This window comes from Budorcas taxicolor, chromosome 5 (assembly GCF_023091745.1).
Source record: "Budorcas taxicolor isolate Tak-1 chromosome 5, Takin1.1, whole genome shotgun sequence".
NCBI classification, from domain to species: Eukaryota; Metazoa; Chordata; class Mammalia; order Artiodactyla; family Bovidae; genus Budorcas; species Budorcas taxicolor.
This window is the reverse complement of record NC_068914.1, coordinates 152,684,681-152,701,244: the sequence shown is the minus strand read 5'-3', so window position 1 is coordinate 152,701,244 and position 16,564 is coordinate 152,684,681. Positions and strand designations below refer to the sequence as shown.

Here is a 16,564-nt window from a genome sequence, read left to right as displayed (position 1 = left end):
TACCCTCCCTCAGGGGATCTTCCTGACCCAGGGATCAAACCTGTGTCTCATTATGGCTCTTGCACTGACAAGCACGTTCTTCACCAGTAGTGCCCCCTTGGAAGCCCTAACTGAGGTGTAGTTGATTTACAGCGTTCTGCCAATTTCCGCTGCACAGCAGAGTGACTCAGTTACACACACATGGACATTCTTTTTCTTTTTTAATCTTTTCCATGAGGGTTTATCCCAGAAGATTGGCTACAGTTCCGTGTCTGTACAGTAGGCTCTTGTTATGTCCATCCTATATATAATAGTTTGCACCTCTTACTCCAAATTCCCAGTCCTTCCCTCTTTACTCCCCACTGCCTTGGCAACTGCAAGTCTGTGCTGGGTATTTTTTAATCTTATAGAAGCAGGTTTTCCAGACTGTTAGGAAGCCTGTTGGAGCATTCTCAGCCTCTCTGTGTGCCCCGGACACCTGCCCAGATCCCAGCATCCTGGCTGCCTGAGAGTTCACCCCCTGCTTCCTCCCCTCCCCTCCCCTGCCCTCTTCCCTCACTCTGTGTGTCCTCCCCTTCCTCCCTCTCATGCTGCGTCCACCCCTCCCCCTCACGTGGACAGTGTGTCCTCCCCTCCCCCTCCCTCTCACACTGCGTCCACCCCTACCCCCTCACAGTGTCCACCCCTCCCCCTCACATGCACAGTGTCCTCCCCTCCTCCTCCCCCATGTCCTCCCCTTCCCCCTCACTGTCCTCCCCTCCCCCTCACACTGTGTCCTCCCCTCCCCCTCCCCCTCAGTGTCCTCCCCTCCCCCCACACTGTCCACCCCTCCCCCTCACAGTGTCCTCCCCTCCCCCCACACTGTCCTCCCCTTCCCCCTCACAGTGTCCTCCCCCACCCAACGTGTGTCCTCCCCTCTCCCTCCCCCCTCACAGTGTCCACCCCGCCCCCGCCACACTGTCCTCCCCACAGTGGTGTGTGTCCTCCCCTCCCCCTCACACTCACCGTGTGTTGCCTACAGATCATCCAGCGGCAGCTGGAGCAGGTGGAGGAAAAGCAGCGGCAGCTGGAGGAGAGGGGAGTCGCCGTGGAGAAGGCGCTGCGCGGGGAAGCAGGTACCGCTGGGCTTAGAGGACAGGGTCCTCAGGAAAGCCCCATCCCACCCCCCACGGGAGGCTAGCTCCCACCCTCGCTCGGAGTCAGTGGGTCTCCAGCAGGATTCTCTGGTCCCCTCGTCACTGGGACCTGGGGCTTCCTGTGAAGCAAAGGAGGAGAAAGGCCTATGCATCTGGGCTCCCCGAGCCTGGCCCCCACCCCTCGTCTCAGGGCTCGCCCTGCCCTCGTCCCCCATGTCTGCTGGTGATGCCCTGGGCTTCCCCTTCTCTCTCCTCCCCATCATCTCCCCAAGAAGACAGTGGCTGGGAGCAGGGCAGGCTGTGCACAAGGGGCCATCACAGAACTACACGTGCAGCCCCCCAACCCCCACAGGCCCTGCTGAGGGTGGCATCACAGACGCCCCAGGGTGGACCAGGCTCTGTCCTAGAGGCTGTTACTTGGGGCAGAGCTGAGCAGAGCAGAGCCTGGGAGGAGCCTGTGAGGGCCGTGTGCTGGGGCAGACCATGGGGCCTGTGCGGTCAAACCACTCTCCTCAGAGCCTGCAGAGAAAGCAAGGAGGCACCCAGTGCCCAGGGTGGCCTCTTGGTTCAGGACCTTGAACCCTTGGACCGGCCCCACTGCAACCCCACCCCCACTCGAGGGACTCTCCCCTGCATTCCCCAGCATCCCCGAGGCTGGAGCCTCCACCCTTTTGTGGAGAGCACTGCAACCAGGGTCAGAACGGGCTCATGCAGCCTGCAGTGAAGACAGGTGCTGTCGTGGTTGTGCTCCAGGGTTGGGTGGAGTGAGTCTCCGGGCAGGTGGGCTGAGGATAGACCAAAGAAGCAGCAGGAAGAGGTGGCTACCAGTACAGCCATCGCTGCCTCTGATCTTGCTGGAAGACTGACCGACGGCTGGCCTCCGAGCGAGCATCTGGCGTCAGGACGCGTCTCTGGGGTTCTGGAGGCCGGCGCTCGGTGTGGAGCCAGGCAGGCGCAAAGGAAGTGTCCTGTTCAGGGCCTTCCTGCACGGAATACAGCCAGCGGTCGACACAGGGTGACCTTCAGGTGAAGAGGGGATGAGGCAGAAAGATGAGCTGTAACTTCTTGGTCTTGCCTGATCCTGGACTCTGTGCCACCAGAGTGAAAACTGGACCCTGTGTCCAGGAGTGCACCCGAGTGGGGGCTCAGGTGCACGGGCAGTGACCCCCACGCTGCATGCCCTGACCCGGCCTCCTCAGTCAAGCCTTGACCGCCTGGAGGGAGCTGTCCTGTACCTGGTGTGAATGGGGACCTGCTGCCCTGCCCTTGCTGCTGTCTCTGCTGGCTGAGGGTGCTAGGAGGGCCCTGGGCCCTCGGATCCTTCCTGCCATGGTGGAAAGTGGTCCCTCAAAGGGACCTCGTCCTAGCGGATGTTCCCCACGGCACTCATGGCCCTGCTGGCCACCCATGGTGTGTCCTTGACGGCCCCTCGGCATTTGCTTATCAGGCTGCTGCCTGCCAAGGGGCCAGAGGAAAGGGCCCACTGGAGACTGGTCTGGGATTTTGCTGAAATTCCTCTTTCTAGTTGTTTAGATAATTACCTCTTTGCAAACATATACAACCAGAATTTCATCTGTGTCAGCAGTGGTTTTCAAGCTGTTTTATCAGCAGCAGAACCCCTTTTTTACAAGATAAATTACGGTTTCAAGTTTAAAGTGAAAAAGAAAAAAAGTTACTTTTAAATGTGAATGAACACAGATTGGAAAATGCAGGTTGTGGTAGAGAACTGCAAGGCTAAGAACCTCAGTGTCCAGTCCAGCCCTGGTTGCAGGGTGGGCACCCCGGTGTGCAGAGGTGGTGATTATAAATGGAAGCAGGTCATGTACAGCCATGGGAATTCAGTGTGTGCACAGTGAGAACGGTCTAGGAGTCTGAAGCTTAAAGTCGGAGCTGCTGTGGCAGCAGAATCGCTACGGATCCAACTGCAGTTTAGGTTCCTGGTGAAGAACAGACCTCAGATATATGCTCCCAAACGTGCAGTGAACCAAGAGCCAGCTGTACTGTGTGTCGTGTCACCCGGAGGGCCAGCCTGTGCCTGGAGGATCACCCTGCACCTGGAGGGTCACCCTGCACCTGGAGGTTCACTCTGCGCCAGAAGGATCAGCCTACACCTGGAGGGTCACCCTGCTCCTGGAGGGTCAGCCTGCGCCTGGAGGGTCAGCCTGCGCCTGGAGGGTCACCCTGCTCCTGGAGGTTCACTCTGTGCCAGGAGGGTCAGCCTATACCTGGAGGGTCACCCTGCTCCTGGAGGGTCAGCCTGCGCCTGGAGGTTCACTCTGTGCCAGGAGGGTCAGCCTACACCTGGAGGGTCAGCCTGTGCCTGGAGGGTCACCCTGCTCCTGGAGGGTCAGCCTGCGCCTGGAGGGTCACCCTGCGCCTGGAGGGTCACCCTGCGCCAGGATGGTCAGCTGGTAGGATGCTTTGAGAGGTGAGTTCCCTGCGTGAGACTGCTCACAGGCTAGGACTTAGGTCGATGAATGAAGTGTCCTAACAGGCTGGACGGACGCTCACACACACAGGGCCGAGGAAGCCTGGTGGTCCTGGGGCCCCACAGAAGCAAGTTGACCTGACAGCATGGGCCAATGTGGTGATGGGCTTCCATGGGTCACAAGCTGGTGGATCGCAGATTGGAACGTGGTGTGTCCTATTGAAATTTATTGCTGAATTAGAAGTAGTTGTGAGTCAGGTATTGGGAGAGCCCAGAACACCACCTGCAGAGCCCGGGCATTCCAGAGAGCAGGGTGAAAACGAGAGTTCTGATCCAGAGTCCACTGAGTAAGACTTTCCAGCACTTCTGTCCAAATGTGCGTCTCCGATTCATACACAGGCAGTGGTACCTCTGTTGGGAAATTCCCACAATGCATTTCGGAAACAGGATGGAGTAGCTGGACACAGGAACCCGGAGCTTTGCTTTCTTCATTTCAAGCACCTCACTTCCTGGGTTGTGTTCCCACCTGGCGACATCGTCTTCTCTTGGGCTTCGTGTCCCTTTCCTCTTGCTGGTGTGCTTGCTGGTGGCTGAGCCCTTGAGGAGGCCTTGTGGGCTGAGCAGCACCGGTCAGCTCCTCTCCTGAACCGGCCATTCGGTCTCAGTCCATGGATTCTCTGAGGTGTCAGTGGTGGCCGAGCTGCCCTCCAGAGAAGGCTCACGTGCATCCAGACAGCAGGTCTGGGGTCAGAGCCTCAGAGAAGACGGAGATTCCTGAGGTGTGTGGTCTGGAGCAGCTGGGAAGCCCTCTTTGTTTTTGGAACCTACTGGGACAGCCTCGTTCAGCATTCTGGTGTCTTATGTCCCCCAGGGGGAGCCCTCGTGTGGAACTGGAGGCTGCTGGGACCAGCTGTTGGGTTGTGAGATGAGGAGGAAAGGGCGGTGAGCTGCAGCTGACTTCACTTGCATTTGTCATGGTCCTGGGGTCACCCTCGCCGCGCTGTGACGAATAGGAGTGCTGGCGGGCAGCTGAGGAGCGAGGTGCCACTGTTTTCTGCTCTCTGGGGGCCTGGTGACCTTGAGGACCACAGGGCCTCCTTCACTCAGACCCATTTAGCAGATGTGGTTCTGCTCCGCTTGGGGTCAGTGTGGAGAGGCGAGCTGAGGGCTAACACAGCCTCTTTAGGCGTTCACGTCTGGCCTTCAGCCTCTTAGTCTGGGGCTTCTGATCAACTGCAAAACTAGGGAAGTCCATAGCCTTTGACCTGCCCCTCACATTTTCTAAGTCTGAATTAGATGAGGTTGAATCCCAGCAGGATCTCCAGCAGAGCCAAGGCCCTGTCCCAGCTGCTGGTTGGCTACACACTGCCCGCCTCCATCCGCCCACCTCCCGCCTTGGTGTTTGGGACCACCCCTGGCACCAGGAGGCCTGTGGCTGAAGCATGTTTGTGGGGGTGCCTGGGGGAAACGCATGCTTTCTGCTGCCTCCCTGGGTGTTTCTTATGCTTCACGCCCTTGACTGCCAGGGACTGGGGGGCCAGAGGGTTACCTGATCCAATAACGCTTCCCCGATTCCTTGTTGTAGACTATTGGGGAGAGTCTTATTACACTGACCTCATCGACTTGCATCTGGGTGGTATGTATGCAGACCTGTCACAGAACTAACCCTGCTGACTCCCCCACCCCCTGCCCCCGCTCACAAACAGCAAGAAGTCAGCCTGATAACCATAACCGGATGGTAAAGCACAGGCCCTTTTCCAGCTCAAACGGAGCAGTGTGCTGACTCAGCCTCGCCCATATGTGCGTGCTGGGAGAGACCTGAGACAACCCTTGCTGTTGGGGTATTTTAATTCTCTGTAAATTTAGAGGTTCACCAGCCGCAGCATCACCCTCTGATCCGATCTGCGTCCCAGCCCCAGACACCGTTGGGTCGTTTGATGGTAGCAACACGTGTGCGTGCACATACACACTCAGGCAAGCACGCATATGCTCCACCACTACCTCTCCAAGCCCCCTCCCTCACACCTCCCGCAGGACGCCCATAGCCTCTGTCAGTGCATGGTCATGCTGACCTGAAAGGTCCAGGTACCCTGGGGAGGCTTCTGAGAATGCCCCCCACTGCCACTCTGTCCTGGGATTACTGTGTCCCCTTTTCACCAAACTCAGGAGAAGTCGAGGCTGGTCCCATGTGTGTGGTCCCTGCAGCCTCCAAGCCTCCAGCCTGGGCCTGTTAGAACTGCAGAGTCTCACCCCCTGCTCCCACTGTCATCCCTGACCTTCTGAGTCAGGGACCCTGGAGGTGAGGCCTGGTCACCTGCTTTAGCAAGCGTCCCAGGCCACTTCTACAGTAGAACCACTGCCTTAGAGGAGTCCAGTCTGTGGGTGTCTTGCCGTACAAGGCTCACCATTCGTGTTGGACCGGAGAAGCACCCAGGCAGGAGTGTCGCCTCTAGACCTGGGTGGTGACTCTCCTGGACGGCTGCCCTTGTGCCAGGAGCTGCGCCAGTGGCTACCCCCGGGGCTCCTAGGCCCAGCGCTTTCTTGGAGTCCTTCATCCTGGTCAGGCGGTCAGACCTCTGTCGCCCAGGCAGGCTCCGTGCCTGAAAGTGGTCTCAGAACGGAAGAGCAGGCAAGATCTTTCTCTCTCATTTTTTTTTACCGTAATTCCATTCTTCTAAGAGAGTCTCTTCCTCGCCCATTCATTTAAAAACCAAGCATGATTGTAATTGCAACTCAAGATAGAGCCCTGGTCTTAGAGAGGCTACACCAGGAAGGAGGCTTCCAGCCTTCTTAGGGTGGGTGTCCTGGCCTTCCCTCTGGCCCCGGGTGTCCGGGTCCACCCTCTACACGGCCCTCCAGGGCCTGAGCTTCCAGTGTCCAGGTGCTGCCACCCCATAGCCATTGGTGCTGTAAAAGGGCTCATGCTTACACCCCGGCTAACAGATCCTACCCTGACTAATGTCCTGGGCTCACTTTCTGCCTCCTCCTGACACCTCTGGGAACGTCTGTGTCAATTCCAAATGAATCTCAATTGTTTTGTTTAATTCAAAGTCTCCTGGGAAGGACTGTCAAACCTATTTCTTTGAAATTGCATTCAGCCTCCCCTTCCAGCTTGAGAACGGCAGCCACACTGATGACCCCGTGTGGCCAGTTCTGTTCCCTCCACTCCTGATGCTTGAGTGATAAGATGCTGGCTATTTCCATTTCTGTTCCCTGGATTCCAGCTTCCAGCCTTCTGGATTTAGAATTCCAAGAAGTTCCAGGGGAGAGTGAAATATGTAGAAAGAGGAGCTCAGTGTATCTCTGAATTATAAACGCCTGCTGCCTGACTGGGGTCCTCACCCATCAGCCCGCTGTGGCTCTAGGGGCTCCATCCTCACGTGGCGGCTGCAAGTCTGGGAGGAGAAGGTAGATGTCAGAGGCAGCTCCCACTTCAGTTCCTGCTGATGTCTCCTCCGCGGAGCACTTGGCAATCTCATTATTTGGTGGAATTTTACCCTCTTGAAATCTGGAGCCTGAGATGTAGAGCCTGATCACTTGTCTACTGCAGTTGCTCAGCTGTAGCCAACTCTTTGTGGCCACGTGGACTATAGCCCACCAGGTTGCATCCCCAAAGGGCCACAGGAACCCAGCACCAATTGTGCTTCCTGTGAGGTGAGAGGGAGAAGTCCAGGCTGAAGTCCCTGCCCAGCCCCTGCCTGTCGCACTGTCATGCCCCCCTGGGGTCTTAGAGTGGCTCTCAGCCGACTTTTAAAGGCTCCAGACCTGTTGAAAGTCTCCTTTTGAGCCAGAGAGTACCAAGCCTCCTCTTCACAGAGGTACACCTTGTGATTGCAGAGGACCCATTAAAGGACAGAGATAGGGTCCCGCTGCCCAGCCCCCAGTCTTGTTGCTCTAGACCGGGGTGGAGACTTGGACGTCTTGGAGAAGACTGCATCTCTTCCGGAGAACTTTGAATTAGAAATATTTACACCCAGTTTCCGGTTTCCAGACTTCACCTCTTGATTTGTACATCTCCAGGGGAAATGGAAAGAGCATGAACGGTTTAGAAATGGCACAAGGGACTGGGGAGGGGGTCTTCATTTTTTGCCATGGCTTGTGATGGGAGGTGGGGAAGCCCCCCACCTGCCCACCCTGCTCTGAGCCTTCCTGTGTGGTCCGCCCCCCTGAGTTGATGCTGGCAGATTGTTGGCTGGTCTGTTCGTCTGAGCATGAGCCTGGCTTGGTTCTGCTTTTAGGAAATTTCAGTCCTCGAGATTGCCCAGCATTCCTGTGTGTGTGTGTGTGTGTGTCCCAGCCCGTGTGTGTGCATGTCCCAGCCTGTGTGTGTGCGTGTACACATGGGTGTCTCAGTCTGTGTGCATGTGTGCACATGTGTGTGCGTGCGCATGTCCCAGCCTGTGTGTATGTGTGTACATGTGGGTGTCTCAGTCTGTGTACATGTGTGCACATGTGTGTGGGGGCATGTCCCAGCCTGTGTGTGTTTGTTAGAGCTCAGTTTTCATGGGCTTTTCCCTCTTCATTTCCCCCCAGTCTAGAGGTTTGCCTCATACTGAGTTTCCCAATAAGGCATCTCCCCAGCTCTGTGCTTGTAGGCAGGCCTGTCAGGGAGAACCTTCTATCACGTCAGATGCAGCACGCCGCCATGCGGCTTGCAAACCAGCCATAGCGTTCTAGCTACCCTGAGGGTCCCTGGAGTGAGGCTGCGGGTTGGGAGGGAGGGTGCAGTGCTTCGGACAATGCCTGTATGAAGAAATGGGAGAGATGGAAGCATAGAAAGAACGAGCGGAGGCGAGGAATTGCCACCAGGCTGGCCATGACTGCCCGCTGTCCACAGCCCGTGGGGTCCTGCCGGCCCCAGGTCACGAAAGAGGCAAGGTGGTGTCAGAGCGACCCTGAGCGGGGAGATGAGACTGGCTTCAGGCCGCTTTGTGTCCCCAGCCCTGCCACTCACCCTCTCTGGGCCTCTCCATTCGGCGGGGAGGGGCGGCGTGGTGACCCTTCCAGGCCTGGCGCCCGCCCTGTCCTTGGGCTGCCTCCCTTTGTCGGGTTTGCTTCCCGAAGGAAGGCCCTCTGCACTGGGTAGGGGAGCGAGGCAGATCCTGGCCAGGGTGTGCACGGTTGACCCCGAGCCTCGAGGCCCTCCTTGGATGGCAGAGCTGCCGATACTATCCAGGCAGCCGCTGGGGCCAGTGCTGGGGCTCGATGAGACCACCCATGTGCCTGTGTTTTGATTTCTGACACACTCTCACACTCACTGCACACAGCCCTCTGGAATCCATGGGATTTCAAACTCTTGACTGGAGGCCTGCCCCGTTGTCGGGGAGGGAGGGTGCTGGCGACTGTCACGCCCTTAGGGCCGCGGGCTGTGGGCGCTCGGGGTGGTGACTGGGGTCTGCGAGTGATGCGCAAACAGGAGTGCGTCCCCGACGAGACTAACGTAAGCGACTTCTGTTTGCTGTGAGAGGGTCGATCACTCTGTGCCTCCCGCGGGTGAACCGCATCTGTGTCTCTCACATCTCCAGACGAGGCGAGGTTAGCTCCAAACTGCACCTCTGTGCCTCCCTTGCACACTCACATCAGGTTCAGGTCTGGGGTGGAAACTCACCTTGTTTGGTTGGTTTGTCTTCTTCTTAAAACAGTATTTATTGGTTGGTTTTCTGATTATAAAGTATACACTGTGCAAACAGCAGCGCACTCAGGAAGGGTAAGGAAGAGCGTCACAGCCCACTCTTCGGGGCTCTGGCCCTTTCGTGTCTGCACTGCCCGTTGTCACCGGGGAGCCCCTCCAGATTTCTGTCCTGAGTCCTGTTCTGTGGTCTTACCCTGTCTTCTTCTGTACAGGAGGGCGTCTGAGACATGCTCTGCATAAAAGGGTCTAAAGCTGTGTTCCGTGATGTCTGGAAGGGGAAGTGCGGTCTCGCTGCACCTGCAGGCACAGGCTTCCTTGTTTGGATGCGTGTGACTGTGTTGAGTCCCTGACCTTGCTGATGAGCACAGATGCTGTTCCACTGTCTCCACAGCCTTTTGTGTGTAACATCTGTCCCAGGGGGCAGCAGAGGTGGGGACCCTATCGTTTGAGGGTGTGTGCAGGTGTCTGAGCACCAATCTTGAGACAGAGAAGGCTGGAGGTAGACGAGTGTAAGCCGAGGGTGTTTGTAAGAAAGGAGCTTCTTGCTTGGCTCAGTGACCAGCTGGTCATGGCCACATCTGTCCAGAACACTGGGTCACTGTGACTGTTGCACATGCACCACACATACAGCCTCTGCGCACACCCACCACACACACACAGCCTTTACACACCCACCACACACACACAGCCTTCACACACCCACCACACACACACGGCCTTTGACACACCCACCACACACATTTAGCCTCTGCACATACCCTACACACACACACAGCCTTTACACACACACAGAGCCTCTGCACGTACCCACCACACAAACACAGCCTCTGCACACACACACCCACCACACACATGGCCTCTGTCCACACCCACCACACACACACACACAGCCTCTGCACACCCACCACACCCACACATGGCCTCTGTCCACACCCATCACACCCACACACGGCCTCTGCACACCCACCCCACACACACACACGGCCTCTGTCCACACCCACCACACATATACACACGGCCTCTGCACACCCACCACACACACACTTACACGGCCTCTGTCTGCTTTAGTCCTGAAGTTTCGCCTGATACCAGGTTTATGCACAAAAGCCTGTAGAGGTCACACGGCACCTGCACGCACCCCGCTGCAAGGTGAAGGGCCTCTCGGTCAGCACACGTCTGCTTGGCCCTCGTGCTCACCTAAACAGGGCTGTCTCTAACGGCCAGCCCCTGCTCCCCACCCCTGGGGCCGTGGCTCCTGCGTGTGCCTGTGGTTCTGTGATGGTCCCTTGCTGAGCAGTTCCCCTCCCTTGAGAGCCCCAGGCCCCGAGTCTAGCCACATCCCCTGCACGCCGTCTGCTCTCAGTCACCCCGTCCATGACGCCCCAGCTTTGTCTCTGTGAGTTCTGGACTTGTCCACAGTATAGCAGTGTGCCCGCTGTGGTGTTGACCCTTGGAGGAGGAGAAGGGGCAGAAGAGGGGTGGTCAGTGCTCTCCGCGGCCAGAAGTGGGGTGGTGATTCATCCAGACGGGGGCCGCCTCTGGGGAACTCATTGGGCCGACAAGTCCTTGCTCAGGGTCGGAGCAGGGCGGGTGTTGGCCCTAGGGGCCCATCAGAGTCTGGGCGCTGCCTCCGTGGGTTCAACACCAGGAGAACCCCAGCACTTAGATTTTCCCACATGGTGATCTTGAGAACTCTCACTCAGGCAGGCCTGCTGCCACATTGGGTGTTTTCAAGGAGAGTCCCCAAGCCTCAAAGGCACCCTGTGGTCATTCCTAGCTTCCCACCCCCTCAAGCAAGGACCTGAGGAGGACAGAGTGCCCGCCTGCCCGGGCCCAGGGCTGCTCCTGACCAGTTTCTGTGCTGGATGAAGGAAGGACTGAACTCATTTGTAGATTGTGTTTCCCTTGCTTCTGCTTTTCCATTTCTTGTATTTTTTTTCCTTTCCTCCTGTTGTTCCTTTCTCACTTTTATGCTTTTTGTCCACTTCACCTTCTCCCTGTCCCTCCCCACTTCGGAATGCCTCCTCCTCTCTGTCCGTCTCGTCTCCTCCTCCTCCTTGTTTGGCCCTTTTTGAAGTTGAGCCCAGTGGCGGGACTCCACGGCGTAGACCTCTCTCCTTCTGCCCTTGCTGTGTCCAGGAAGGTAACGTAACCCCCACCTCCTCCCCGCGGCCTCTCAGGGGCGTAGCGACACTAGTCAAGCAGGGACCCGAAGCCTAGCTCTTTCTCTTCTTCCTCTGACACCTGGTAGCCCCGTTACAAACCCCTGAGTATGTGGCAGTTCCTCGCAAGGTACAGTATCCCTTCGACTGTCTCGGGGGGACTGGGGAGTGGGGTGAAGCCAGGGAGCAGGTCCAGCCCTCGGGCCGCTCAGGCTCCAGTGACCGCAGTTCCAGGCCACCGCTCATGGTCAGGCCCTTCCGCCTCACATCCTGGGACGCGGGCAAGGAGCCCCCGCCCCTTGGGCAGTGATTTGTGCTGGTGGAGTCGAGGAATACTGTCCTTATAAGACTGGTCTACACAGATGCCCCGTTCTTTCCAGACAAGCACTGAAGGCAGACTTCTTTCCCTGTGTCTTGCTGAGTGTGTGTGTTAACTGTCTGGTTTGCAGTCCGTTGTGGTGGTGATTGTCGTTGACCGCATGCGGGCGGGGCCGGGGAGTGTGGCTCCTGCTAACCCGCTAACCTTCCTCTTCCCTCCCTGGTGCTCGCTCCCCGCTGACCGCCACCAGCCACGTCCATCTCGGCCATCCTTCTGGAGCTGGCTCGAGCAGTGAGGGAGGCGTCCTGGCGACCCAAGACCCCCACTCCACGCCCCGTGGGTGCCCCATGCAGAGCTGCTCAGGAAGGAACGGCACAGCTGGACGGGGCTGCTTTCAAAGCCAAAGAGTCGAGTTGCTGGGCGGACAGGGAGAGCTGACCCAGCACTTAGCTCGTGCTGCACAGTGGCCAGGGCCCAGGACAGCGCAGTGCAGACGTGCCCTGCCCTCGCATGGGGTGGGAGGCCGGGTCCCTGGGTTTGATCTTCCTGGGAGAGGACTTCTGACCCATGCCCCCAAAGCTCAGAGAGACCTCTTAGCTCAGCTGTGAGCAGACTTCAGGGCCCGTGAGCACATGGTGTCCGTGGCAGAGGTACCGGCTGTGCTCATGTAGTTCCCTAGGAAGACAGCCCCCAGCTTCCCTGAGACTGCGGGCGGCTTGTAATCCGAAAACAGCCAAGAGCCACCACAGTCTGGTTTCTGCACCGGGGCGGGACCCACCACGGCTGTGGGCTTCCTGGTGTCCCCTCCGTGGTGTGGCTCCTTGGAAGGCTCTTCCTTCCCTCCCCCTGCCGCAGCTGAGCCCAGAGGGGGTCAGGCCACTGCTGGTGGAGACGGGTGTTGGCCGAGGGGGTACAGGCAGCTGAGTGTGAGCGGCCGTGGCCCCAGAAGCTGCGGCTGGCCTTGGATCAGAGCTGGGAACCTATAGTCTCCCTGCCCTGGGAGAGACCCCCACCCCCACGCCTCCTGGGGCCGTGCTGCCATGCAGGGGGTGTGGGGAGCACTCGTCAGGAGCCTGAGGGGCCACAAGGTTGAGAGAGGCACCTCCCCGGTCAGGATGTCAGAAATGAGGCGGCCTTGGGTCAGTGGCCACAGCGAAATGCTGGCCCCTCACTGTGTCCCAGAAAGCAAGGCTGAGTGTGCTTCCCGTCTGCCATCTGCCTCTTCATTAGACTGGTCTCCTAGGACCTAGGACCTGGGAGACCTAGGACCCAGCAAGTCCCAAATACACGTGACATGAATGGAAAAGAGAGAAAAGGAGGGCAGAGCACTGAGAACCTCCCTCAGAGAAAGCAAGCGGTCCAGCAGGAGGGTCCAGGCGAGCCGCTGGGGGGTGAGGGCCGGCCGAGGGGGACAGAGGAAGGCGCAGGCTGCCCTCGGGGGAGCGTGGCGCCCTTGTGGCCCCAGGCACCCTGGGCCTGACCTGGGCGCGGCAGGCAGCCCTCCGCCTTTGTCCCCGTGTGACAGTCCTTGGCGGGAGACAGCAGCACGGGCCCGACACGCCCTCTCTCGGCAGGCATGGGCAAGAAGGACGACCCCAAGCTGATGCAGGAGTGGTTCAAGCTGGTGCAGGAGAAGAATGCTATGGTGCGCTACGAGTCGGAGCTGATGATCTTGTGAGTTCCTGGGCAGGGGTGGAGGGGGCCGTGGGCCCAGGGCCTGCTGTAGGGGCACAGCCCCTCCTAGTGTGGGGGATGAGGGCTGTGCCACCCCCACTAGTCAGCTCCTGGTTTCCCTTCCCCCCCCAAACCCCCAGTGCTCGGGAGCTGGAGCTGGAGGACCGGCAGAGCCGGCTGCAGCAGGAGCTCCGCGAGCGGATGGCGGTGGAAGGTAGGCAGTGTGGGGCGGGCTTGGGGGCGGTTGGGGCAGGCCCCCCCGCCTCCGCCCTGCGGAGGACTCACCGGTGTGGTTCTGCCCAGATCACCTGAAGACGGAGGAGGAGCTGGCGGAGGAGAAGAGGATCCTGAACGAGATGCTGGAGGTGGTGGAGCAGAGAGACGCCCTGGTGGCTCTGCTGGAGGAGCAGCGGCTGCGGGAGAAGGAGGAGGACAAGGACCTGGAGGCCGCCATGCTGTCCAAGGGCTTCAGCCTGCACTGGTCGTGAGCGCCCGCCCAGCCCTGGCCGGTCTGCGCACTGCCCAGATCCCCCTCCCGGACCCCAGGTCTGAGAGGGCCTGGCGCCTCCGGGGAGTTTGCACTCCGGTCCACATGGCTCCTGAGAAGGGTTCAGGCATCCGAGCTGTGGGGAGCCCTGGGTGGAGCTGGTTGTCTAGCGGCTCAGCCTCCTTGGAGGAAGCCCCCTGCCCGCCCACTCCAGAGCGCAAGACTGTGGGGGCGTGCCCAGGGAAGGTGCTGGGAAGACGCAGTGACCACGCTCCCCTGGCACCATGCAGAAGTGGACGAGAAGCCCAGCCCACACCCCAGGCCTCCTGGCCGTGCCCTGCGGCTGCTGCCTTTGCTTTTAATTCACAACACTGGAAAATTCTGACTTTGGGGTCGGGCGGGGCCCCGAGTTCTGGCCCCGCCAGCAGGCTGGCCTTGTCATGGACGCCTCACAGCAGGTGGGAGGCCGTCCTCTACGCCTGGTTCCTGTGCTTGCACCAAACGAGGCTGACAGCCTGGGAGATGCAGCCTCTGGGGACCCTCTTTGTCAATTAACTTATTTTTTTATACTTGAAGCAGCTTCACTTTTGTATTTTTACTGGGACCCTGATGCCCCGGCACCCGGGTCGGGGCGTGGAGCTGAGTCCCAGCTGATCGCGCTCCCCTCCATTCATCACCCCCTTCTTCCTGGGGCTGACCAGAGCCTTCCTGTCAGAGAGACCCCGTGTGGGCCCCAGTGCGCTGCTCCCGTCCCCTGTGCCTGGCCCCAGGGGTCTGTGTCTGCACCGCTCACTCATCAAGGATGTACTTGAGCTGCTGGAGGCCAGGCTGCTGGCCAGGTACCGCTCGGAATCCTCCCTGTTGAAATCCCGGGTCCATAGGACCCATGTTTTTCCCCGTTTTGGAGCCAAGGTCTCATCTCCCACGTTGACTGAAGACGGTTTAGGCCACGGCACCAGCGTGAGGGACCCTGCTTGGTGAGGCCTGGACCCAGCATCCGGAGCTGCGGTGACGGCACACAGATGGGACGCTGGTCGGGGAGTCACACACACACACACACGCACACACACACAGAGACACACACGGCAGCACACACATACACACACACGGCAGCACAGACAAACACACACACACACACAGACACACACACACACAGACACACACGGCAGCCTCTGCCCAGCCCCCTGCTCAACACCTCTTCGTGGGGAGGCACGGAATGAGAAGCACCATGGAGCCAGCTCGGGCCGCGGTTCGGCCAGAGGCTGACCGTGTCAAGCCCCCAGAGTGGTCAGAATCTGCGGCGGCCGTGTCCTTCTGCAGAGGAGCTCGGTCGGTGCCGGGCCTGTCCTGAGGCCCTCCAGCCCACCTGGTGGAGCAGGACATGCTGGAAAGGGAGGCTGCAAGGGCAGGATGAGGGGCATCCACACCAGCCTCGGAACGTCCTTGGGGAACCACATCGTGCCTCAACTTGAACACATACATTCTCACTGCAAAGGAGCAGAGAACTGTCTTCTTGAGTCTGTCCCAAAGCTGTCATCTGTCACCCCCTGGAATCCAGGGGGCTCATGGCTCAGACCCTCACTTCCTGCTTGTTGAAGCAGAGCCTCTATTTCTGTTCTCCTTTCTTAACGGGAGCAGAGGGTGTTCTCTTAGATTCCACCTTTAAACCCCAGCCTTCCGATAAAGCTGGGCTTGGGGCAGGATTCATCGCCTGTGTGGCCTTTGCCAGCCCTTCCCACCCGCCACCCAGTGCACCGTGACTGCCAGGCCCGTCCCGCGAGCCCCTGCCCACCCAGGACAAGGACGTGTTTATGAAGTAGCCAGAAGGGACGTGGCACCGCCCCACGGAAGCGCACCATGCCTGCCAACATGGGGAAGGCCCAGAGCTGCAGAGAAGCTCAGAAACACTCCCCAGCTCCCTTCTGCAGCGCTGCGCCTTCAGGCTCCAGTAGAGCACTTTTTCTGAACGCTCCGTTTCATAACCACTAGTGAGCAGGTTGTTGTAGTGCCTGCTGACAGGCTGCTGCGGTTTCCAGCTCTGGGAACGCACGGCTCCTGTCGCACCCCCATGCGGGCAGGGCTGCAGGAAGTCTCCCGCTGCAGCGCTGGGTGTGAGCGAGCCCAGGCCAAGGCCAAGGGCCCAGCCTGCTCACACGGTGTCTTCTGGCCTTCGCCCCAGGAGCCATTCTCCAGCTGCCCTGACCAGCGATGAGAGGCTATTCCCAATCTTTTCAAAGAGCAGGATTTTTTTCAGTAGGGCAGAAAGTGGAGTTTACAGAAAACAACTTTTAGAGGTGGAAACAACTGACCTACAAAGGGGAATGGGCCATTTTATGCGCAATAAAAGTTTCTAAAAGAAATGCAGAGTGTATTTCTTAAGTCGCTCTCCTGAAGTTGATAGGACCCTGGGCACTGCCCTTCAGGAGTGGTGTCCACAGTGTGCCTGTGGGTTTGAAGAGTGCACCCTTTGTGCTTTTTCAGCCAGCTTTATTTTTGTCCTATTACCCTGTCTTGGTCACCCACTGAAACCCCTTGAGCAGGTGTGTGGAGAGACCAGGGGGTACGAGGTTGCCCTTCAGAGTGGGGCCAGCAAAGTGTCCTCCTTGTCAGGGTGACTCCGAGGCCTACAGCCTGGTGCCAGGAGGGTCTGCAGTCTCCAGGCCTAAGTCATTGAGATGTGTTGACCTCCCCAAGTGCATTTGCAGTGCAGGGGCTGGGAGAGGCCCAACATCCTGGCCCCTGTGCAC

At 58.8% G+C, this 16,564-nt stretch overlaps 1 protein-coding gene across 16 annotated transcripts in view; it reads left to right on the top strand.

Annotated features, from left to right (window-relative positions):
- MICAL3 (microtubule associated monooxygenase, calponin and LIM domain containing 3) overlaps positions 1-16,177 on the top strand; it is a 144,114-nt gene extending 127,937 nt beyond the window's left edge. For 10 of the 16 annotated variants that reach the window (XM_052639822.1, XM_052639817.1, XM_052639820.1 and 7 more), the window contains 6 exons: positions 1,001-1,094; positions 5,129-5,179; positions 11,253-11,318; positions 13,231-13,330; positions 13,471-13,544; positions 13,634-16,177. In XM_052639822.1, coding sequence (XP_052495782.1) covers positions 1,001-1,094; positions 5,129-5,179; positions 11,253-11,318; positions 13,231-13,330; positions 13,471-13,544; positions 13,634-13,818 — 570 coding nt within the window. In that variant the 3' untranslated portion in view covers positions 13,819-16,177. Of the gene's footprint in view, positions 1-1,000; positions 1,095-5,128; positions 5,180-11,252; positions 11,468-13,230; positions 13,331-13,470; positions 13,545-13,633 lie in introns of those variants that run through there. The other 6 variants (XM_052639823.1, XM_052639818.1, XM_052639814.1 and 3 more) reach the window with 5 other exon arrangements.
- The last annotated feature ends 387 nt before the right edge of the window (positions 16,178-16,564 follow it).